Source organism: Lathamus discolor, chromosome 2 (genome assembly GCF_037157495.1).
Source record: "Lathamus discolor isolate bLatDis1 chromosome 2, bLatDis1.hap1, whole genome shotgun sequence".
Lineage (NCBI taxonomy): Eukaryota > Metazoa > Chordata > Aves > Psittaciformes > Psittacidae > Lathamus > Lathamus discolor.
Genome location: NC_088885.1, coordinates 17,118,802 through 17,142,739, shown reverse-complemented (window position 1 = coordinate 17,142,739; position 23,938 = coordinate 17,118,802). Strand labels below are relative to the sequence as shown.

General features: G+C 40.4%; 1 protein-coding gene and 1 long non-coding RNA gene across 4 annotated transcripts in view; one reads left to right on the top strand and one right to left on the bottom strand.

The window, feature by feature from the left end:
• The window catches only part of JAZF1 (JAZF zinc finger 1), a 187,986-nt gene that overhangs the window by 75,808 nt on the left and 88,240 nt on the right, over positions 1 to 23,938 (top strand). For 2 of the 3 annotated variants that reach the window (XM_065665954.1, XM_065665953.1), the window contains exon 2: positions 21,943 to 22,015. In XM_065665954.1, coding sequence (XP_065522026.1) covers positions 21,943 to 22,015 — 73 coding nt within the window. Of the gene's footprint in view, positions 1 to 8,167; positions 8,595 to 21,942; positions 22,016 to 23,938 lie in introns of those variants that run through there. The other variant, XM_065665955.1, reaches the window with a different exon arrangement.
• On the bottom strand, positions 392 to 2,111 carry LOC136007755 (uncharacterized). Its single transcript, XR_010609842.1, has 3 exons — positions 1,978 to 2,111; positions 1,035 to 1,116; positions 392 to 523 (listed from the first exon to the last, which is right to left on the bottom strand). It is a non-coding gene; the product is annotated as an uncharacterized LOC136007755 (long non-coding RNA).

Below are 23,938 nucleotides of genomic sequence, written 5' to 3'. Positions count from 1 at the left end.
GAACTTCCATTTTCTGGTTCAAAAATGTTTCTAATTCTACCCTTTCCACATCTAAACCATTTGGACTGGTGTTTCTGTTTCCATGTCTGTGTTTGGACACTTTCTTTGTTTGTAATTTTAAATAAAAAGTTCCGTGTGATTTTTAAAGACAATAAAGGAAAAAAAGTGTTAAGAGAAGGGATCCCCCTGTCATTCAGATGATCTGTATTGCTGGTTTTGGAGCAAGTTTTAGAATTTAACAGAGGACAAAGAGGATTTTTTTTATGAAAACTTCAAATTTGGCCAGGTTACAGGTCTCTGAAAATTGTTCACTGCTTTAGCCTAGTAGGTCTTTGTGAAGAGATTATAAAGAAGCAAAAGTACCTGAAAATTCTTGGAGTCTGTGAAAGGCTGTTTGTGAAAGAGCTTTGTAGGCTGCTGGAGTCTCTTGGGCTCCAAGATGAGGGAACTGAAGGCTTTCTCTCATTTCTCTGTTTTCATTTGACCAAAATAAGCGTATAAGCACAAACTACCTCATGGACTGCTGACAAGCAAGGAGACAAGAAGAGGAAAAGTTTTTCAGTCTTGGGTTTAAAGGAGGATGGAGGTCCAAGGAAACAGGCTAAGGTTTTAATTTAATCTAGTGCTTTTCAAATCATGAGCTTTGAGTTTTGTAGGCCCGTAGCTTCCAAACTCTCTGTACATAGTCTTGATATATCAAACTTGTTAAGTTGGCTTCACTGGGATAAAAATCTGGGAATCAGATTTTTCACTTGATTGATTTCTAGATCTGGCAAACAGGGGACTCCTCCAGCTTTTTCAGGAGTTGTCAGATTTACCTCACAGAACAGAGACTAGCTCTTACTAACAGCTATGAGTTTTCTTTCAAATTAAAACTTCAACAAACAAACAAACAAACAACCCCTCCAAGAAAACAGCAGAAAAACCCAACCACCCCCCAAAAAACCCACATACACAAAAAAACAAACAAGCAAACAAACAAAAAACCTTCCACAAACCAAACACCACAACCACAAACAACAAAAACCACACACCTGGTTTCAGATGTTGTCGTGGTTTAAACTCTGTCAGCAAGTCAGCCATGCAGTCCACTCCCCCCGCCCCGCTCCTGGAGGGCTGGGGAGGAGAATCAAAAGAATGTAACTTCCACAGGTTGAGATAAGAACAATTTAGTAACTAAGGTATAACACAAATCACTACTGCTACCACCAGTAATAATAATGATAAAGGAAATAACAAGGGAAGAGAATACAATACCACCCGCCGACCCATACCTAGCCCAACCCAGCAGTGAACTAGCCCTTCTGGGTAATTCTCCGTTTCCATCCTGGGCATGACGTGCTGTGGTATGGAATACCTCTTTGGTCAGTTTGGGTCAGGTGTCCTGTCTCTGCTTCCTCCCGGCTTCCCCTTCTCCCTGCAGAGCATGAGGCTCAAAGTCCTTGGTCAGACTACACATTACTAACAACAACTAAAAACATTGGTGTTATCAGCGCTGTTCCCAGGCCAAAAGTCAAAACCACAGCACTGCTCCAGCTACTAAGGAGAAAAAATTACTGCTACTGCTGAACCCAGGACAGATGTGTATCTTATATTAATAGCTATCCGTATCAAAACTGATTTAGAGTTTTTTCTCAGGTTGTATCTATTGCTTATCAATGAATAGTTTTTAAACCTCTGAACAATACACAAATCAATTAAAGAACAATTAGCAGTGCATTTTTCAAGGTCTTCTAAAGGCTTCTAAGCATCATGCTACTTGATTCCTCTGGGTTTACATTAAACTCATTGCTCGAAGGCATTTTTTTCAGTCACACAATGTAAGAACACTTCAATATTTTGTGGCAGATAGAAGTTTGTAAGATAAAGCTCTGTGCACGCACCCACACCCTCCAGTACAAAATAAATGAAAACTGAAGGTTAGATGCAATAACTGCCATTACTTATGCAGACGTATCCATAACAACTAGTACTTACCTCAGTGCTTTCTGCTCAAGGATGATGAGCTTATATATACACTGTTTTTTCTCACCAAGGCATACTGTATCCCCTGTGTTTTCATAAACCACTGTAATTGGAAATAGTCTGACAGAAGCCTCCTAAGTCTTCATCTTGGCACTGAATCTGGCTGCAAAGGGATTCTAGTTCTACAAAGCATTTGAAACTGTTTATCTCTCACTGCTGGTATTCATTGATTTGTTTGTATTTCTTCAGTGTCTCCTCCAGGCCCATAAAAATCTCTGTAGTTCTTCAGCAGACATTTTGCCAGAAACATGAGAGTGAACTCAAACTGAGTGCTTCTTTTTGATTTTCAGGGTGGTAGTGGTGGTTTCGGGTGTTATCCTCCCCACCCACCCCAACCACTCTGTTTTGGTGGCTCCAAGCACTTGTAGATCATTGAATGTTTGCATACAGGCAGTGAAAAGGTTACATATGTTGACAAGACAGAATCTCTTTCATTTTCCCCTCAGTGTTGTACTTTACAGCTTGAGTTCTTTGTGTCTTTATTTACAATGGTACTGTAAAGTATGACTGTCTTAATACTGCTGGTAATAATACAGGCAAATGGCATTTTGTTGTTGTTGAAACTGTGAGAAGTGTTTATGGCAAGATTTTTAAGTACAGTTATGCTCCACATCTCATTATAGATACTTAGCTGTACTAGCAAATGTAATGTAGCATAAGGAATCTCACTGTATTTTATCCACAGCAAACAGAAGAAGGGCTGAGGTGTGGTGTTAAGCAGTCTGTGGCTGAGCTGGAAACAGAATTTGCAGCCTTTGATCCTAGCCAGTGTAGAACATTCACTCTATTATTTATGGAATAATACTTTGTGTGCAGTATTTTTCCAGTTGCCTCATGACAGTTCTATTTCATCTTTGCTTTATATCTGGAGGAATGAAGCTGCTTCTTGTTACTTGAAGATCTTATACCTGGACAGAAAAAAAAATTTAGAATGTCTTGGTTATGCTGGAGACCAGGACCGTGTGCAGACTTGCTGTAAAATGCAGAGAATGATATAATATTCTGTCATCTCCTAATCTGTTCAACAGAGTCCATAAAACTCTCACATCTTTTCTCAGGGGTCGTGTCTTAGAAGTACATGGCATAGCTTGTTACTGTCTCCATGTCTGCTATTCCAGACATTGTGCTAGCTAGTAGGCTCCTTTCTTTGTTCATGTTGAGCATAAGACTTAAAGAAAAGTAACTGTGGTTCTTTTACTGATGACATCCATTCAGATTTCATAACATGCTCTTCTCACATTCAGAATTGAAGTCTCAATGAAAGCACTGAGCAATAATTGGAGCTATTAATCATTGTTAGCCAGAGAATTCAAGGATGCTTTAATGGTCATGGCAGATACTATGATGTTCCTTTCCCTTTTTACTCTAAACTTGCTCTTAAATAACCAGGTCTACTGTACAGCAGAGGTGGAATTTGCATAGGAAATACATGAGGGGAACTACAGCTGCTGTTGAGTTGCAGAAAAAGTAGTTACTTTCCTTTTTGGTAAATTAAGTGATCAGCTGGAGATTAAGAGCCATCTGACTTCATATGAGAAAAGAAACTGATTAGCAATGACATTTTCATGTCTGTGTGAGAAAGAGCTTTTGTGTGGATTCCCCCGACCTCTAGTTAGTGTGATGATCCTTTTGACAAATACCTCAAACTGTATCCCCACCGCTAACTTCACATGCATTAATAGCAATGGGGAGAAGACACCTGGAGATGTTCTTCAAACCAGGTTTTTGTCTTAATTCAGAAATGCCACATAGAATATAAAATGAAGTCTTTTCAGGAACAGAATTAAAACCTTTTGTTTAAGAGCTGAATTTTTTTCCTCATGGGTCTTGCTGGCTTGATCTGTTAATTAAACAGTTCATACAGATCTTTTCCATCTCCTGTGAGAGAAACTAAATTTGAAGCAGCTATTTTACAGCTGTCTAGCTGTTTTCAGGAAAGCCTCGCTACTGCCTGATGCTGTTCAAAGGTGCACTGAAAAGAATTTATGGTCTTGGTTCCTTTGCAGCTGGAGTGGCTTTTAGTATTGTGAAGCATGCTGATTTATAATCTTAGCTGGTAGTTGCAGAGAGAAGGCCATTTATTGCATAGACATGGAGAATGGACTATTGTCTTTCCAGCAGACACTACCTCAGGCTGCATCATGACTAGTGTAGTCTGCCTCCTGTCATTTACCTCTGTTCTAGTCCACTGATGATTTAGACTGAGGGATGTTAAAGCATGTTGTACCTTCCTGTGCCTGCCTTCTGCAGCCCATTCTACCAGGGCTCTTTCTGTTGAAGTCAGATTGCAATGGGTTGTTGAAGTATTTGGGACTGATCCTTTACTGGAATGATGTGCCAGTATATGCCTTCCAGATTTGGAAGCTGGAAAGTGTTTATCCCAGTGATATAACAATAGAAAACTTTGCATTTTCTCTGTTCATACTGGAATTATGCTTACCAAGGTAATACAGATGGCATTTTTTGACAGCTGTCAGTCTGGTACATTTCTTTGTTACTGAATTTAGTAAAGTATTTTCTGAATATGTAAAGGAGAAGTTAGACTTAATTAGGAGAAGATTTAAGCAAGGCTAATTATCTCATCAGATTGGCAACCTTGGCTTCAGAGCTGATGCAGTGGAGAGCCTCTAGTAAGGAGTCTCTGAAGCTTTTTACAGGTCAGTGAAATTGTAGGACTCGTGTTACCCCTTTCAAAACAAGAACAAGAAATCTTCAACCCCCGCATTTTACATCAGTACTTGGTATGGACAAATTTCAACTAGCAGTAAAATTAATCTTCTTTAGATACTTTGTTTTGATTTCAACTCCCTTCCCCTCCCCAGAAAGGAGAAAAGCAGAAGAAAAGTTATTAATGTTTCTGGCATCAGGGGTGGTGCTGACATGGGAACCCTAGAAAAATATGCAGCTCTTTCTTTGTTACAGGGCTTCTCTAGGCATGTTGTGTGCAATTCATTGGCAGACAGGCAATGCCAGTCTCCCACTGAGGTGGTTTGTTTAAGGTGTTTATTTCCATACTCTCTAATTCATGCCACCTTCCCCACAGTTGTCTGTCATAGATGTTTGTCTTCATTTTGACTGGGCTATTAGGTAGTCTACTGACTGCAGTGAAAAGCTTTAGAGCTAGAATAAATTATGGAGGAGTTTCTAGGGATTTCTCTGCTTCTTACTGCAAATCAATACCACTCTAGAGCAAAGGGTGAGCACACTGACACTGCATTAAGGAATAAATATTAGAAGCTGCTAAAATCTGAACTGAATGGAGAGAGAGATATTTCACTTAGCCGTCTTAAATGTTTCAGAAAGAGGAATAGGGAATATAAAAGGCTTATTGGGTGGGGCAGGGAAAAAGGCTGTAAGGGAGAGGAGTATTCTTGCTGGTGGTCTTAATTTCTTCTTGTAATCCAGCCACTATGCTTATTTACTCTACTGTTAGTCCTGAATACAAGGAGTTCAAAGCAACTTAAGTTAAATATCATGAACTAATCCTAGCAGGCATGCAGTTATATTGTCATGATGCTGATATGCAGGTGTCTGCTGAACCTGTAGAAAGGTGTTTTGTTGTTGGGTTTTTTTTTTTTTTGCCAAATGGATTCCTTTATTAGTTTGTTTAGAAAGAGCAAACCAAACAAGCTCTTCCTCTGAACAAGTACCCTTTTAGTTGGCCATAGCTTTTAAGTGTCTGATGGAAACATTTTAAAGAGTTTGGTTAAACTTTTAAAACTATTTCTTGAAAAGAGAGAAACAGATTACAAATGGGAAGCCATCTGCTGTTGCAGGTAGGTAACAGACTTGGAAAGGTGATGTTACTTTTTTCTGTTATGTGCAGTTACAGTTGTAAGATGATTATCCAAATATGTTTTAACAATAATTATTTTTAAAGTTGAAAGTGTCTTTCTATAGAATGCTGGTCTTTTGGAGTCAAATTATTTCATTCTCCTTAGAGAATTTTAAAAATAACTCCAACAATAAGTAACAGCATAGCTGTGAAGTTGAGCCAACTTCATCAGTTTAAATTGTCATAAAACTCATCATCACAACCTTTATCTACCATTTTCATTTTATGATATCCCTTAAATAATTTTGATAAATGTATAATGTGCTTTTTATTTCATAATCAGATGTTGATCAGAGGAAGGAACAGTACAGAATAAAAATAGTATTTATTGCTGTAAAAATTGGATGATGCTATCAACCTCTAAGAGTTAACTGCTGTTTAGTAGTAATAGTAAAATTTAGAAGGTCCTAAACTATCACTTTAGGAAGTAAACTTTTTTTGCAGCAATTAAATGTAAAATTAGCAGTCGGATTGTTTACAGAAACATGCATCTTTCCCTTAAGACACTACGGAAATTGTATACGTACTGTAGATACTCATGTATCATGATCTGAGAAGGCCTTGCTCGAGTTTTCTACATCACTGATGTCCCCCTTTCCCCCCTACCTATTTCCAAGTTCTTCTAATAACTTGTAACAAAACAAACAAAACAAACAAACAAACAAAAAAAAAAAAACACCCCACACCAAAACAAACTGATGGTTTAGTGGTTCAATACTTTCAGAACTGCAGTACTACCCTTTGAAGTTGTACTGAGCTAGGTATGAGGCATTGCTTGTCTGCATTCTTACAGGACATCAGAAATACACAGTATTTCAAGCTCACCTGCAGAAATGGTTGAACAGATTCTCTTCATACAGCATTCCCTGCAAGGAGAAATTTTACTGTTTGTTTGAAATTCTCATTTGTATCTTTTGCCTTATCCTAACTTATTTTAAAAATATTTTTGACATAACCAGGGCATTTATTAGATCCCTTTATTATCTTAGATGTTCTGAGCAGAAAATGAGCTTTCTCTCCTGAGAAGCCTTCCCGAGCTTGACTTACATGAACCACGAGCACCAGTTGCACCTGTGCAGTGAAAAGTGTAGTTCCCTTCTTTTGCTTTGTATCACATGAAACGTGAAGAAAGTACAGACACTTCAGCTTACGTGAATATCAGGCAAAACTGTGATAGCCAAAGCAGGGAGTGTTTTCTGAGCTTTTTAAGTGAATAGTCTTCCTGTTGTTGTAACTGTAAATTATTTATTTTTATTATAGTAACCTAACTTCATATTCATTGATGTGCCTATTTGATTAATAATTCTGTATTTGAATTCTATGTGAGGGCGAAGGGAGTTAGAATTTTAAAGGAATTGGTAACTTACTGCATTTCCTTTGTGTTCGCACTGGGAAATTCATTTGTATTTGTTCACACAGCATGATTTTCATTGGGGATAATAAAGTAAAAACAGGATGTGTGAGAACATGCATTGCACTTAAAACATCATTGATTATTAAGCTCATTGATTTCCTTAAATCTCTACTCACTGTCATAATTTTTAGGCTTATCTGAATTTATTTTCTATTTTAAACTTATAATTCACTTTTTAAAATAATCTTTATTGCCCTGCCATAACTTCTTGCTTTCAAAGACATTGAGGCTTAGCTTAATTCAATCTGAGTCAGGTTTTCTCTACATCAGAGGTATTGGAAATAGGAGTATCTCAATGCCTTTTTGCTTTGAAGGGAATGACTGGAAAGAAGTGGCTAAAGGGGAGTGACACACTCAGTATTTAAACAGGTGATACCATTTTAAGTTGAAACAGGAATATTTTAACGGTACTGAGTGGCAACAAGGCTGCAGCATGCCCCTCTCCTTTGCAGGTGAACAGTGTACCTGCCACGTTCATGAGGAAGCCATTTTGTGTGCCCTGCTTCAAAATGCTATGGCCTGCAGTCACAGAGCCAGGGCTTCCATGTGGCACTCGCAGTGCCCCATGTTTCCATGGCAGGCTGCCATGCTCTCCGTCACTTGCTCTGACTGACTGCTTTGGCTTCCCCTGTCAGGAACAAGGTATTTATTATGTTGTTAAATGTGGTACCTCCCTACCATCTTTCCCCATCACCACTGGCATATAGAATACCTGAGGGACTAAACGCCTGCCAGAAACAACACGGAAAAACTCGCGGCTGCCGCTGGTGCCTTGTGAAGAGGAAACTCGGTGGGAAACGGTTCGATCCCGCCTCCTGTTACGGGAGGTGAAATTAACGCTTTCCCGAAGGGCAGCAGTTTCAGCTGCGCTCGAGAAGGTAAATGGCGGCCGAGCGGGGCCGGCGGCAGGGGCGCGCTCTCGGCACCGCCAGAAGGGGGCGCGGCGGGCCCGGCTGCCCTCAGGGCAGCGGCGTCTGCCTTTAGGCGGGCAGCTCGGGCGGGCAGGGAGAGATGTGCTTGTCCGTGCGGGCAGGAAAACGGGTGGTCTGCAAACGCTGTGTTGAATCCTGCGTACACTGACCCTCGGCTCTTCAACGACCCCCCCCGCCCCGGCGGTATAGCTTTTCACTCCAAAGCTGAATATCGCGTACGAGGCTTTGCTTTGCATTTGTGTCTCCCTGTGAAGGAGTGGCCGCAGCCGCCCGTGTGGGAAGAATGTTTCCCCTCCCTGGCTGTGCGGTAAAGAGTTAAAAGTGGCGTTCTCTCGGAGTTCCAGCTGTGCTCCCATTCCGCTCCTGCCCCTGCGGATGACACACCACGGTGAGTCAGCGTGTGGAAACCATCACTGGGCTTAATGATGAGGAAAAAGCCATTTGGCCACGCTGAAAACTTGGAAGTTTTCTTACCAAGGAAACTGGCACAGCAGAAAATGTCTTCTCAAATCCCTCTGCAAGCCTCAGTCCATGAGTGGTTGATCAATTGTTGTGTTGTATCAGTTCAGGCCATCATGGTGAGACTGCACTGACATGATCCAGTTTTGATAAAGCTGTGAGATCGCTTCCTTGCTCTGCAAACCGTGCTTTAGGAGCTGGACTGAGGTAGCCAGATGTCATTCATGGTGGTAGGCACCTGACCACTTACCACACTTGGCTTCCAGAGCATGGAGATACTGTAATTGAAGTGGTAACGTCAGCAAATGAAATAATCTATTTCACTTTACTGGTTCTCAAGATAATTTTAAATTCTGTTTCAAGAACAGATGTCCAAGGTACAAAAGCGCAGAGGTTCTGCTCCACTGTCAGTACTTAAGGGCAGACAAAATAGTCTTGTTACTCAAGGCTGACGATTAACAGCACTTTCAAATGCCAGTCTTTGTCATCCCTATGATTGACTGTTAGAGTTCTAAAAGGCGCAGTTTGGGATAACTTTTCTATTTAGGTTTATTGTCAGTTTGTTTGCAGAGAAGTAAATTTTTCATCTCACAGTATTAGGCTTGTTTTCCTGTTATGTTTTCAGCGATGATGTCTTCCTCTTAAAGGGAGACCCTCACACCTCACCCCACCCCTGCTCCCTGCAAGAAACGTACTGATAGATCATATGTGTATGTGTGTGTTTCTTATTGCCTGAGGGGCAGGCTTGTTGCAGGATGTTTCATGTGTAGCACCAGTGACAAATGTGGAGTTGCTCATAGTCTTGGATAAGGCATATTGGTAGTGAAATTATTTCCAGTGAAACAATAAAATTGTGTAAGATACATTAAGTATATCCAACCGAATTTTGGAAAAGATCTTTCAGGAGATAAAGGTTATCTTCTTATGCACCTGACAGTGTGTAAGAACACAGCTGGTTCCCGCCCTTGCTCCACCGGTCATGGTTGCCATCTTCAGGAGGGAGCTTCTCTTGAGTAACCCTAAGTAATGGTGCCATTCCCTTCTTCCTTACAAGAAATTGCTTTTGTGCACTCCTTGTTCCTGTCAGCAGGAAGTGAAGATTAAGAATCCAGTCTGTCTCCTGCAAGACTGAGCAAAGTAGTAGGCCAGAAGATAAGCTTCTAATAGCAATTCTAGTGACTCACAGGAAAAATATGTATTGTTTCCTTCTAATACAACCCTCCCTCAAAATAAAATGAGAATTCCCACAACCAGTGTTTGCAGAGGAGTGACAACACAGTAAATAACTTACAGTAAAAAGCTTTCCTTTTTGATTCCTGGTAAAGATGAAGAGATTTAACTTGTGAAATACTAGCTGCTCTGCCTATAGTGGTTCATTTAGCATTTTCAGCCAAAATTAGAAGTGGCCTGTTTTCAGTGACATTTGAAAATTTAGTGCTATGTTGATAGTCTGAAATGGAGATCTTCTGACACTGCAAATGAAATATGTGCCACTGCAGTTCGGTTGTGGTTTAACTGGCCATGGAGTTGGGATATAATCATATTATTTTTACTCCTGGAGATCATTACTACTTTGGGAACTAAAACCCTCAAACATCGGAACTGTCAGGATATATATTTTGAACTTTTATTTAAAGTAATACTAGGTTTTACTTGTTTTGGAATGTTTAGTCAGGTTTTCATTAGTAGAACTAGATGAGAACAAGGGTTTGAGTATTTGAGTAATAATAAAAAAGCAAAACACAAACCTATAAATTTTCCAACTTTTTAACAGGAAAACTGTCTGTTTTGAAATAATTGCTTGCTTTATGCAAAACTGTTTATCCTAGATTATGGATTTAAGCATGTACTCACCTCACATGCTTGATTTGAAAAAGCACAGACTTGTGGTTTATGTAAAGATTGCTTTTCTTCTAGTAGTTACCAAGTTTTGCCCAAAAAAGACCAAACCTCCCAATGGATTTACCCAAGCCAGGCCTGGGTACAAACTCTCTAAACTCCCAATCAATCCAGTGCCAACTCCAAAAATTATTTGCTCATAATTTTGGCAAAATGCTGAATGCAAAATGAATGTTCCTTATTTTTCTTTTAAGTCAGCTTCTGAATGTAATGGGTAATGATGTGTATGACCTTAGAGAGTGGAGAAATGTGTGAATTTTGGAAACGGAGGGTTTTGACTGAACACCTAGAAAATCTGCGCACAGGGCTGGGTCTGTACTGGGAAGCATCTTCCAGCCCTTTTCCTCCTTTCTCTCTTGTCTGTCAGCACAGGACGAGAAACACATTTTCCCCAACAGTCATCCCCGCACCAGCTCACATCTGGGGGGATCACAGCGTCTGGGGGGATCGCAGCCATGTGGGCAGAGTGGTTTTTATTGGCCCTGTGTGTCGTCTGGGGAGGTGATACAACTATGTCAACAAGGGAAGTCCTTTTGATGTCCTCTTGTTGTGTCCCCGTTAGAGGGCTCTCTTAGCATAGCTGTGGTGTAACCGCTGGTGCACTGAGTGTAGTCGGGATAAAGTAGTGATTAAAAAGACCATCGTGCTAGGGTGTGTTGGGGCAGTGGTACATGCCATAAGGTAGTTTTATCATTGTTTCAGTATAGAGTAATATCCCTCTTAATAATTTTGGGGACCTTCCCCAATTCGTGTGAATCGAAAGTGAGTGCCTTTCCACAGTGTATGAGGTTTTAATACTCTCAGACAAAAGAAACATCATAATGTGGTAAGGAATTAAAATACTCATTTCGTTGTTGAAATGGGATCATTTCAGAAATTACTGATAATATATATTATGTACTGCGTGCTTGACTGTTAAGTGCGAATGGACTTTTTATTTTAACACTCTCCAGCAGCACCTCATGAGATTATTTTATTTCAATTAAATGTTGGGAAATTCTGTGAAAATGCCATTCTATTTTTTCTCTATTTCAAGCTTCAGTAAGTAGATTTGCACTTAGAAGTTTCAGTCAAGATGTTAACATTCCAGATGCTTAAAAATTAAATGCATCTCAATTTAAAAAGTAAAATAAAAGTAGCAGCAGAGTCTCTTTTTTCTTCTTCTCCACGAGACCTTTCTATCACTCTGCTGATCTCCTGTTGATTTGATTAATGGAAATTTTACCTATTAAAAGTAACCAGTAATTATTGCATTGGTTGCAGCAGTAATTGTATGTTTCAAATGAAAACTAATTAACATAACAAATGGAAAGGCATCATGACACATGAAGTGTGCTTGCAGTTCACTACGTCTGAAAGATCACAAGGCGCCTTTTTGACATTTGTAGCTCTGCAGCCAGTTACCAGCAGTTATGTTCCGTTTGAATAGAAATTAAGTATCTGATTTACAGCATTACTTTTTATATTGAGACATGAGCTAATGAGAATATTATGAGGATGTCTGCAATCACAGTGCACAAATAATATTCTCATCATGAATTACAGTTATACCCTCCTACACAGCTCTCTGCTTCATAGTTGCTGCTGGAGTTTTAGTTGTGTTTTTGGAGGTGTGGGTGCATGGGAGATGGCTTAAAAACTGGTTGATAGGTGCCATTTCTTCTGCCAGAGGCAGCTGCAGGCTGTAGCTGGTGGCCTGTTGTTTAGCTGTGCTGGGGGTCTGAGGAGACCCATGTGAACTGGGCTGTACCTCTAATTTGCACTGCTTCTAATGGGACTGGAAAAGGCCACAGCTTGAATTTCTCTGCTGAGAGGGAGTGCTGGTTGTGCTGTCTTGACAGAATGAGGGGGTATGTGAAAGTGACGAGAATACAGGATGTCACACAGAGCTCTCACATCTTGTAAGCACAGGAAGGAATCTCTGATGTTGTTTGTCACAGGCTGCACATGACCATCAGCTTCTCACTGAGAACGCTTACAGTAAATGATCTGTTTATTTAAGTAAAGAATTTCACAAATTCTGTGCTTGGTTTACAGTACTGTAAATTGGTGTAAAACAAAAAAGCAAGCTTTGGGACAACCTCAGGCAAGTTCTGGTCAACCAGATTGTCCTGCTGAGGAACAAAGGAACATACCAGTTGTTTGGATCTGTCCGCTACCTCGTGGGTATCCTAGCAAGTTTGCTAGCATCCAACCTTGGTTAATAAAGATTATTTTGGGAGCAGGGGAATGGAAAGTCTTTTTCATTTCTGGCAAGGGAAATATCTTCTTAAGGCAGTAAATTGACTTTAATAAGGACCACAAGTGTAGCAAAGTAATATATTTTCAAATAAACAGATGAAGGCATGACTAAGTTGATCAAGTGTTTGGTTTGAGAACTTCTGTCCTGTTCTTATTTGTGTGTTGTATTATTTATATATAATATGCAGCACTGGAAAGTTATGCACACTCTCATTTTTCACTTTAATTGCCTATTTAAAGACAGCATGACAGATTCAGAGGTTGCTTTCAGCGTCTGAGGAGCACTGTGGTCACTTGCTAGTGTGCAGTAATTATCTAAATTGCAGAAATAAGAGTATTTTAAAGATCTAGGATCGTGACTGGACTTCATGCATTCTTCTCTGTTCTCTGTATCTGAAATAATATTTTTCTTACATATAGTTATATTACAAATACTTTTATTTTAAATGAAAAATACTTCTCTAAAGATTTGCAGATCCTTGTTTTTACATTTACTTGGCTATTTGGTTTTAAGTTAAAAACTGAAAATGTCAAATGATCAGTTGTGTTGCTGAGCTACCATTTTAACCTGAAATTCTTTGCGTAATTATGCGTTAAACCATGTGAAGGTGTAATTAGAACCTTGTTTTGGCTGGCCAGTGGGAGGTAAGGGATGGCCATTTCTTTCAAGAGTTCACAGTCTGAATTAAATAGTGGCAGCTTGCAAGGATGAAACATGATTGCTCAGTAGTAGTGTTCTGTAGCAAAATGTTCTACTCTGCTGTAAGACCAAAGCACAGATTTGTTTCTGTGGAGGTTATCTGAAATACTCTCCCGGCCAGAAAGATACCATTTTCTGGTACAACAAAATTCTTTGAGTTGTTGTGTCTGACAGAGTTTGAGTTTCACATGTGGTGGTCTGCACTAGTGAATAGGTGCTGTTGGTTGTGGTGTTCTTGGAGGGTTTTGTGCTTTGATTTTTCAGCTGGCTGCTGTTGGATTTCTGTGACTCCCTTCTTTATACGTTGTCTCTTGGCAGTGATATCCTCCGACTGTTTCTTACAGGTTCTGCAGTTGTAATACTTAGCGAAGGTATTCCTGGGATCAGGGTGTGTTTCCTATGAAGAGGCAGTTTTTACAAATTCCTGCTGCTTTCAGGAACTTCTATGAACACTGCCTTGCTTCCTTGTGAGGAGCACCTATATGAGAGGCTGGTGTGTGCTAAACCAGGGTGTTAAGTCAGCAGATACTGCTTTCTATGCCTTCCAGCTTCCTGTGTGTGCATTCCCAATATATACCTGTCACTTTTTTCCTGAGGCACCCTTCATTAAAATAAACCTTTCGTTTCATTTTTTCCTTTTTTATTTCCTTCTTTTTTTTTTCTGATCACTTGCCAACACATGTAATAAGTCATTTGCAGTTGTTAAGGTTAATGCTAACTTTTCTTTCAGGTTTTAGGAGCAGTCATAGAATAGTTAGGGTTGGAAAGGACGTTAAGATCATCAAGTTCCAGCCCCCCTGCCATGGGCAGGGACACCTCACACTAAACCATGTCACACAAGGCTCTGTCCAACCTGGCCTTGAGCACCGCCAGGGATGGAGCATTCACAGCTTCCTTGGGCAACCCATTCTAGTGCCTCACCACCCTTACAGTAAAGAACTTCTTCCTTATATCCAATCTAAACTTCCCCTGTTTAACTTTTAACCTGTTACCCCTTGACCTATCACTACAGTCCCTAATGAAGAGTCCCTCCCCAGCATCCTTATAGCACCTCTTCAGATACTGGAAGGCTGCTAGGAGGTCTTCATGCACCCTTCTCTTCTCTAGGCTGTGAACAGCCCCAACTTTCTCTGCCTGTCTTCATATGGGAGGTGCTCCAGTCCCTGATCATCCTCGTGGCCCTCCTCTGCACTCGTTCCAACAGTTCCATGTCCTTTTTATGTTGAGGACACCAGAACTGCACACAATACTCCAAGTGAGGTCTCACGAGAGCAGAGTAGAGGGGCAGGATCACCTCCTTCGACCTACTGGTCGTAGTCCTTTTGATGCAGCCCAGGATACGGTTGGCTTTCTGGGCTGCAGGCACACACTGCCAGCTCATGTTCGTTTTCTCATTGACCAACACTCCCAAGTCCTTCTCTGCAGGGCTGCTCTGAATCTCTTCTCTGCCCAACCTATAGCTGTGCCTGGGATTGCTCTGACCCAGGTGTAGGACCTTGCACATGGCATGGTTAAACTTCATAAGGTTGGTATCAGCCCACCTCACAAGTGTGTGATGGTCCCTCTGGATGGCATTCCTTCCATCCAGTATATCGACTCAACCACACAGCTTGGTGTCATTGGCAAACTTGCTGAGGACGCTCTCAATCCCACTGTCCATGTCTCCGACAGAGATGTTGAGCAAGACTGGTCCCAACACTGATCCCTGAGGGACGCCACTCGTTACTGAGTGTAACAACAGTCAGTTGCAGGTCTGAGCAGCAGCAGAGTGCCAGTAGAGCACTGTCGGCCCAATAGAGCAGTCTCCTAGTGTGCCAAAAAGAGTTCAGTTTCCTGACCACCTTGTCATATTTATGTGGCCTGTGTCTTCCAGGTTTTAGGTTTTTTTCATGGTTTCATGCATTTACAAGCAATTTGACAGGGAAATAAACTGTTTGCAGCTGAGTAATTTTTGCAGCTCTGGGACAGACCAAACAGGGAAAAAGTTGTACTAACAAAAAAATATCCTGAAGCCTCTAGTGTTCATTGAAACTGTGAGAGTTGAATTAAATGCAGTGTTTTCTTGTTGTACTTGCCTGCATGTAGCTTCCTTAGTTTTCTATTTAATAAGAGCTTAATCTGGAAATATGAAACAGTTAATTATCTTATCTGTTTCACACATTTTGATTAATCTATCTCTGTGGCAATAATACCTTGATCTTGGAGAGAACTTAAACTTGTGTATAAGTATAAAAGATGATCTTGAAGTCAGGAGGGTTTAAAACTCTTGCAGAATCATGATATTTATCCTCCAATGTTCTGTGTTTAAAGTGAAGAGCATCATCTTCTCTTTGGAGATGAGGGGAAAAGAATTCTATTACAGATACAATTAGGGGACTGTGTTAATAAGTGTAAAATCTTATTCTTTGAATTCACAAGAAGACGTGAATAACACTGCTTTGGAACTGAAACTGAAATTCATAATGGCTTCCTTGTAATGGAGGCTTTGGAAGGGAAACAGTTTCCAGTAACATTTAATTTATCTATTTCTGGCTTTTAAAGCTACATCCATGTAAGAACAATTGTGGAGTTTTGAGGAAGCCAACAGAAATGTTTGCCTTGGCATCATTAGTGAAGGGAGCTGGTTTCAAGGAAGTGTAGGTTTTAATTAACTAGCTGTGCTGACTTCTATCAGCCAGTTTCAAGGCCAAGTGAAATACAAGACAGGCACTCTGTGAACCTGGGGGTGGGCAAGCGGAGCATGTCTATGGATCTTCTGACGAAGCCGGTTGTGGGTCAGGGGGAACCCCTGTGTTGGCAGTTCACCTCAGCGAGATGTTGCACAAAAAGGCAAGATTATTGTGAATGTCTCCCAAGTGACTTGGGAGATAGATCATAGTGTAAGTCCTTGGTCCTTGTAAATATGAGGTTTAGCGCCTTTAAAATCCTTTGCAGGGCCATTATTTTCATAACATTTAAGGAATTTTGTTACTGTTTTTGAGATTAAACAGAAATGCAACACCCTTGGGTTGGCAAGGGGAATTTTGTGGTTTTGCTTTTGTTGCAAATATAAGTAATGTCATGGCTGATAGAAGACATGTTTTTCAAACCTAAGTCTTTTTATGATATGGACACCTACCTCCAGCCCCCACCCCCTGAGTGTAATATCTACAATATCATGAAATCTGTTGGAGGGTTACAGCCACCAAAAAATCTTGACAATACAGTTGCTTCATTTGTACGTGAACAGGGATTCGTATGTCCTTCTTCAGGTATCTGGACTCTTGCCAATCTTGACCTCAACTTTGGCTTGTTAAGTGTTGGAACAGTGGGGTAAAAGGAGCACTGGCCATTTCATATTCAAGACATTGAAGAGGAGTTTAAGTTTTACCTCTTAAGTCATTATTTCTTTTCTTCTGAGGTTGTCTTTACCACTTTGCTAGTGGTAGTGACCTTTCCTAGTCCCTGTAAGAAGAAATCTTGCAATTGTGAAATAATGCCACTGAAACTTGTTAGCACTTTTCTGTGTGCCCTTTATAAGGTCAACAGTGATTTTTCACAGTGATTTAAATGCAGAGACTTTATGAAAGTGAAGTTCTCATGTGAAGCTGCTTATAATAACTTCCTTGTGTCTTGTAGGGCAAAACTTATTGCTCCATTATGTAGTAATGAAGATGTGGCATGTCATTTTGTGCCGAAATACTCATGTTGAATCAAGTCCTATAATTGTTGAAGGCTGAGGGATGTGCATGCCTTTTTTATTATTTTCTCTTAGGATTTTGCAGCTTTTTAAAGCTGCAAGTTATTTCTGCACAGAGTGAGTTGATATAGCAATCGTAGCTTGGTTCAGTAGCCCGTGATTCATTTTGTCAGGACGTGCTCCGCAGAAAATGCCTGGCTTCATCTGAGTAGTTCAGAGATGGCACAGTGCAGTTGATGGTCTTACCCTTAATGACACATTCATACTACTTGTCTAGTTGCCTGGTATGAAGCAGGTTGTGGATCTGAGAAATTGGAGGTATCTAATCCTATAGATGATTAGTTGAGTAACTGTCGTGGTTGTTAGCACCCACACTTCAGTCTTTTTAATGGTAAAGAACAAAACCCTGAGGTAGTTCAGATGAAATAAAATTTATTTTAATACCATTTCATTAAAGAAAAAGAGAAAGAAACAGCTATTGTGGTGCTGAAACCAGCACACCATTGTTTTCAAAATCTAACATCACAGTAAAATGAGAGGACACAGTTAAAAAAAACCACCAAACACGTCATTACAGAAAGTACGTAGTGCTTTTCTTCTCACTGTGGGACATAATGCTTACAAGAAGAGACAAATACTGAAGGCAGCTAATGTGTAGTGGATGTCAATTTGTTCTAACAGATTTAAAGTGTTACAGCAAAACTAATGAAGTAATGAACTAATGAAGTAGCAAGTCTTTGGTAGCCTGTGTTAACTCAAGAAGTGAGGGTAACTAGTTAATACTAATCAACCAGTCCCTTCAAAATCTGTAGTTTGCTTGTGTATGCTGTCTGGATGTTTCTCTTATAAGAAGGGAAGCTCAGATTAGTCCCAGGCTGTACTTAAATGCTTTTCAGGAAAAAGATTTGTCATCTGTGAGTGTTTAATCAATTATAGGTGTCTGTTTGGAAAATATTTAGGCTACTTCTGGCTGACTTTGACCAGCCTATGGGTGCTTGAGGAAACATCGACTAAACATTTAACACTACACAGGGCCATTGTGTGAGACTGAACAACAGATTTTTGTCTCCTCTGCTCCTCATCCGAAAGTCAGACAGTTGGGAGTGTTGATTGATCCATAACATCCTGGTCAGTGGGGTAAGGTGTTTGGAGACTGTGGCTTTGGGCAGCATGCATGGTGTTAGATGATTGTGCTAGAGGCTGTATGAATGTGCTTAGGTGTGAGAGAAGCAGAGCACTGGTAGTCCAGGCTTGAAAGTTCAGCATCAGGGAATACTGCTGTTTAATCTCATTGTAGCTGTGTTGACTGTCTGAAAACAGAGAGATTGAAAAAAATGCTTCTTATTGTAATTTTATTTCTTTATTTTTCCCCAAGCCTGGGATGGTTGTGGTCTTTCTGTAGTTATTAACAATAATGTATGTTAGCCTTGTACTTCAAAGTGTACTAACTAACATTAAGAAAGTAAGTAGAGACTGCCTAAATTGGAAGTAAAGTACCCTAAGGGAGGTGGAGATGCTGTCAGAGGCTGCAGGGGAGAGGATGTAGGGGAAGAATTGTATATATGTTCAGTCCTGTGGTACAAGAGTGAACAAGTGGTTATTGACTTCTCCATGTGATTTTTAACTTCTTCATATGTTGGGACATTTCAAGGGGAGAGGAATGGGCAGGTTTGAGAGGAGAGGAATGGGCAGGATGAGTAGTGAGAATTGGGGTTAGGAAGGGGCACGAGAGAGAAAATGCACTGAGGTGAGGCAGAGGATGAGGAAGAGGGACTGGAGGGGGGAAGGAACAGCCCAGTGGTGTTTTTAAGAGGGTGAGAAAAAAGGTAGCACTGGTGAGCCAAATATACATGTGCCCTAGATAGCAGGGTTGTGCAGGTTTTAGGTGGGGCTGCTGGTGCTGCCATCATGCCCCTCCACCTGGGGAAGGGTTGCTGGCACCAGAGGCACAGCTGGCCTGGTCGCTGCTCTTTCCTCTTCTCTGAGCTATGCAGTGGTCCTAGTCGAGTATCTGTACTTTCTTTTTATCTTCTGTTACTATAGCTGAGTAAGAGAAATAGTATCCATAGTGTTACCTATAGTTCTGCTACAGTGCAGAACTGAAATGTGACCTTCTCATGACTGGCAACCCAACAACTGGTTTCAGGAGGAATAAAAACGTGTGAAGCATTATGAGTGCCCTGAATTTAGATCTCAGAGATGTTCTTGACCACCTCCTAGATTTATTTTTTTTTTTTTGGTGGAATTGGGATACACAACACAATTGACTGAAAATACATGTGAACTCTGATACATAGAGTTGGAAGGGATAGAAATACTGAATAGACTGTGTGCAGTGTGTTCCTTGTGTGTCAGGCAGCATGTGACTGAGAGGTGGGACTCTGCAGGTGCCAGCAGGCAAATTGCTCTGTGCTTTGGTACCATGCTCCTCTGATACCAGAAGTTATGGGGCTTTGGGGTTTTTGTCTTTGTGTTTTCATCTTCAGCTGGCATTATGGTGAGCCAGTGGCAAGCCGCGGAAGGGTGGTGAACTCTTCGTTAGAACTTTCCCTTGCTCTCTCCCACAGTTACGTGCAGCACTGATGTAAAACAGCCCCAATTTTGTCTCCTTTGGACGTTGTTTATAGATGGAGGTTAATCCCATTTAAGAACAGGATTAGCAAAAATGCAGTGATTTAACCACTAAGCCTTGGCTTGAGTTGAGGCAGTTCTGAGATAGTCCTGGTTGGGATTAATGCTTTGCAGACATTCGGGATTGAGATAGTTTCACGGCAGGCCATGAACCACTGAGGTGTAAATCTAACGGAGCTCACCGTGACAGCAGTTATATGCTTGGCCTGCTAAATGACTGTGGGTTTTGTAGAAACAAAGACAAGCAAAAGATCTTTGTCTGTTTCCTGAAGGTAACTTCCTCAGAGAAGTGAATTACAAAGATAACACAGAAGATAGCTGATGCTTTGCTGTCTTTGGTTAGCTTAATACTGAGCATGGTGTGCTGGTGATTACTGCTGATTTTCCCCAGGCACGCAAGGTCTGCTCCTTTTAAGGATGACAGGCTTGGGGTTGCTGGTTGAATTGGCACTTCTGCTTTTAGCCCTCTTCTCTGAACTTCCTTAAAGGTACTTATCTCTTTAGGGATGTACTGATAAAGGCCTGTTAGCAAAATCCTAAGCTTTGCAGGAGCAGATGTAGGAAGAAAGATCAATAGGATCAGTCTGAGCTTTGAGGGGGTGGGACAGGGGATTCCCTGCTCACTGAATAAGGACATAATCTGCTGTGGACAGTGGCATGACAAATGCACCTACCTCAAGCACAGTCCCCATGCATTTCAGTTAAAAATCTTCCTTAGGGCAGCAGAGACAGATTTCAAAATAATTGTTTCATGGTTTGAAAACAAAACAAAACCCACAAAATGCACCAGAAGCAACTGATCAGGTCAGACAAATGTGTCTAGATAATGAGCTTTTAATAATGCTTGAAGTTGTAGGATGAAGCAAGAACAATCCGAAATACGGATTTTGTTTGGGGTTCCTCCCCCCCAACACAAAGTAGATGCTTCTCAGAAATAAAAGATGAATAGCAACAGTACTATGGGGAGCAATTTAGTAAAGGCAGTTTGTATTCTTTGTAGTTAAAATGCAGAAATTGCACCCAGAATTGCTTTTAAAGTAATGCATAAAATGTTAATGACAGTGTAGTAATCTGCACAGGCATGATGCACATTTTCCGTTGGGAACTTTTGAAGATGGTTTATGCTCAGCTGCTAGGGTGCATTTCTACAATGTAGGGCAAGGCTGTATTTGAAACCTCTATATATAGAATCATAGAATAGTTAGGGTTGGAAAGGACCTTAAGATCATCAAGTTCCAACCCCCCTGCCATGGGCAGGGACACCTCAAACTAAACCATGTCACCCAAGGCTCTGTCCAACCTCGCCTTGAACACCGCCAGGGATGGAGCATTCACAGCTTCCCTGGGCCACCCATTCTAGTGCCTCACCACCCTTACAGTAAAGAACTTCCTTATATCATTGTATTCTTTTCTGTAAGAAAACTGTGCAAACTGTGGGCATACTCCCTTAGTTTTGGTTTCAGAAATTGAAATCAAGACAACTACTTTTTAGATAAAAGCAAAACTTAACTGAAAAGGACAATGCCAACAGTGATTGAGAACATATTCTTTCATTTGAGTGAGAAAGTTGGCACTCCAGGGAACTGGATTGTGTTTGCTTCAGGGCTTTTGGTGGGCAATGCTCTGCTTGGCAAGCATTTTGTTTCCAAGTACATTTTTGTATGACTTTTCTGATTGAGAGCTTCAGCAAATAAGCTGTAGAGAAGGGAGAAAGCAAAACTCAGAGTTGCAGAAGTATCAGGTCCCAGCTGATGAGATTTGATTGCTCTTGAAACATCTCAAAACGTGTCAGCCATATTTAGAAACAGCTACATTAAAAAAGAAGAAAGCTTGATCCCTTTAACACTGTAAATCATGGAAAGCAGTGAAAACTGGTATTTGTGAGGGGGATTGTGAAAGCTTGTGTGACGCCTGGAAGTTACATCACTGTTGATGTTTCAAATTCTTGTACAAAGTAATGCAATACTGTTTACAAATGAATGAGCAAATGATTATGCTGTGCTGAACACACACTATATGGTTAAACTGGGTTGAGCTACTTTGTGTCTCGTTTTGCAGTATACAGTCTCATGTTTCAAAGTCAACATAGAAAACTCAATTGTCTGCTTGTATTTTTTTTTATTCCAGATACAGACCCACGTGTATTAGAGAAACAAGAACTTCAGCAGCCAACCTATGTTGCTCTAAGTTACATAAACAGGTAAGTGTGGTTATTTTTTGGGTATAAGTGATCTTGGTTTGTGCAGTATGTGTCTCTATGCGTATGCCAAAATGGTATGTTGATGCATGCACTCTGTTTTGTTTCATATTATGTGACACTCTGATAACACCTGTTTTGGAAAGACAGTTGAATTAAAATTTAACTAAATTTTTAATCAGTTTTACAGAGGTCACAAGCAGCCCTTCAGCTGCACTACTCAAATAGTTGGGGGCTGAGGTTTAGCCTTTATGTTCAAGCTAAATCTTAGTCGAAACAAAACTGCTTATTTTTCTACTTTCTTGTACTCAAGTTGTTGAGTACAAGAGTACTCAAATTGTTGAGTAATTTGTTGAGAAGAATTCTTTTTTTTTTTTTTTTTTCAATGAAAAGTGGAATTTAACTGATAATAGTTCCCTACATAAGAATTCTTTACGGTACCTTGGAGGTTTTTCAACCACATTGTATATCTTTAAAAATCTTGCTTACCAGCTCTACATAACCTAAACCTGGAAAATTTTAAGAAATAAAGCCAAGTTTTAAAGCATTTAAATAAATAACAGAGCTTTGGCTTTTCAGTCATTGACTGATGGCAGAACTAAAATCTCCGGAGTACTCCAGCATAGTCGAATAGGAGGGCTGCTTGTGTCTCAGGCTGTGTATGGTAAAGACTAGCCTGAGAGGTGCTCTTTATTTTCCCTCTCACCTAAGCACGTCGCAGAATTCAGTGAAGGTAGCTTAGCTTACTTTTCCTCTGGGAGGAGAGTGAGCCATGGAGCACACTGTGTGGGAGGGAAAGATGGCGAGGTTTTGTGCCATGCGTGCCTCCCTTGTGACAGTGCCCCCTTTTCAATATGTTTGCCAAGCTGTCTTTTAATCCTAAATGAATGCTGTACAGGAAGTGTAATTTCTTGTTATTTCCCCTTCTTTTACATCGTACTGATTTTTTGATCAGTTGTACTGTGGTTGGAAGTTCCAGTTAGTTGCATTTTGGAAATGCGCTTCTTGGAAAATATTCTGTACGAGATGATTGTTTTTACATGGGACACCAGTTTCCTTTTGTATCTTTGCTGTCTGGAGGATGAGATGCAAATTCACAAGCCTGGAAGATTAACCCCAAAATCTAATTCAGGATAGGCTGAGTTGATTCAAACTATCATGGGTCATGCATAATGCAAAACTCTTCTTTCTAATTCTACTTCAGATTAAAAATTAAAACAAATCCACCCAGCCCCCAGGAAAATCTCCCAGCACAACAAACTTTTTTCAAACACAGAATCCATACACCATTTGGCTTTGGATAGTGTTTGCTGTAGAAAAAGGGTGTTGGTGGGGGAGGAGGGGAGGGGTCTTGGAGGTATGAAAGTAAGAAGTGGTGTTCACTTGGTCAAATGACTCAATTTTCTCCACTACATGAGACTATGATGGTTAAGAATAGCTGGTATTGGTTTCCTACTTGGCAAGTAACTCCTGCTCTTCCTGGAGACAGTTCTGCCCTTTTAAAGCATATTTTGAAATTAACCATGACCGTTTTTAACACTTTTTTTCTGTTGATCTCATTCAATGTAGAAAATGTTTGGGTTTTTTTATTTCAGTATGTAGGCTTGATATATTGTTGTGTATGTTGGTGTGTTTCCCTCTTTCCATTATATACTTGGGCGTTTTCTCTTGTTGCTCCTGTGGTTATTTTACTCAATGTGAAGGGGAGGGAAGTATTTCTTGAAAATTAGGGAAAGGGTGGTTTAAGACCTCAGAAAATACCATGGGTCTTGATTGTCCAATTTGGAATGAGACTACTTTCAAGGGAGCTTGGAAGTGATACTTCCGCTGGATTTCACAATTTTGTTATCTTTTTTAAGCAAGTTCTGAGACAGTTTTAGTTACTGTGACTAGAGACAGTTTTAGTTACTCACTACGTATTTTGTC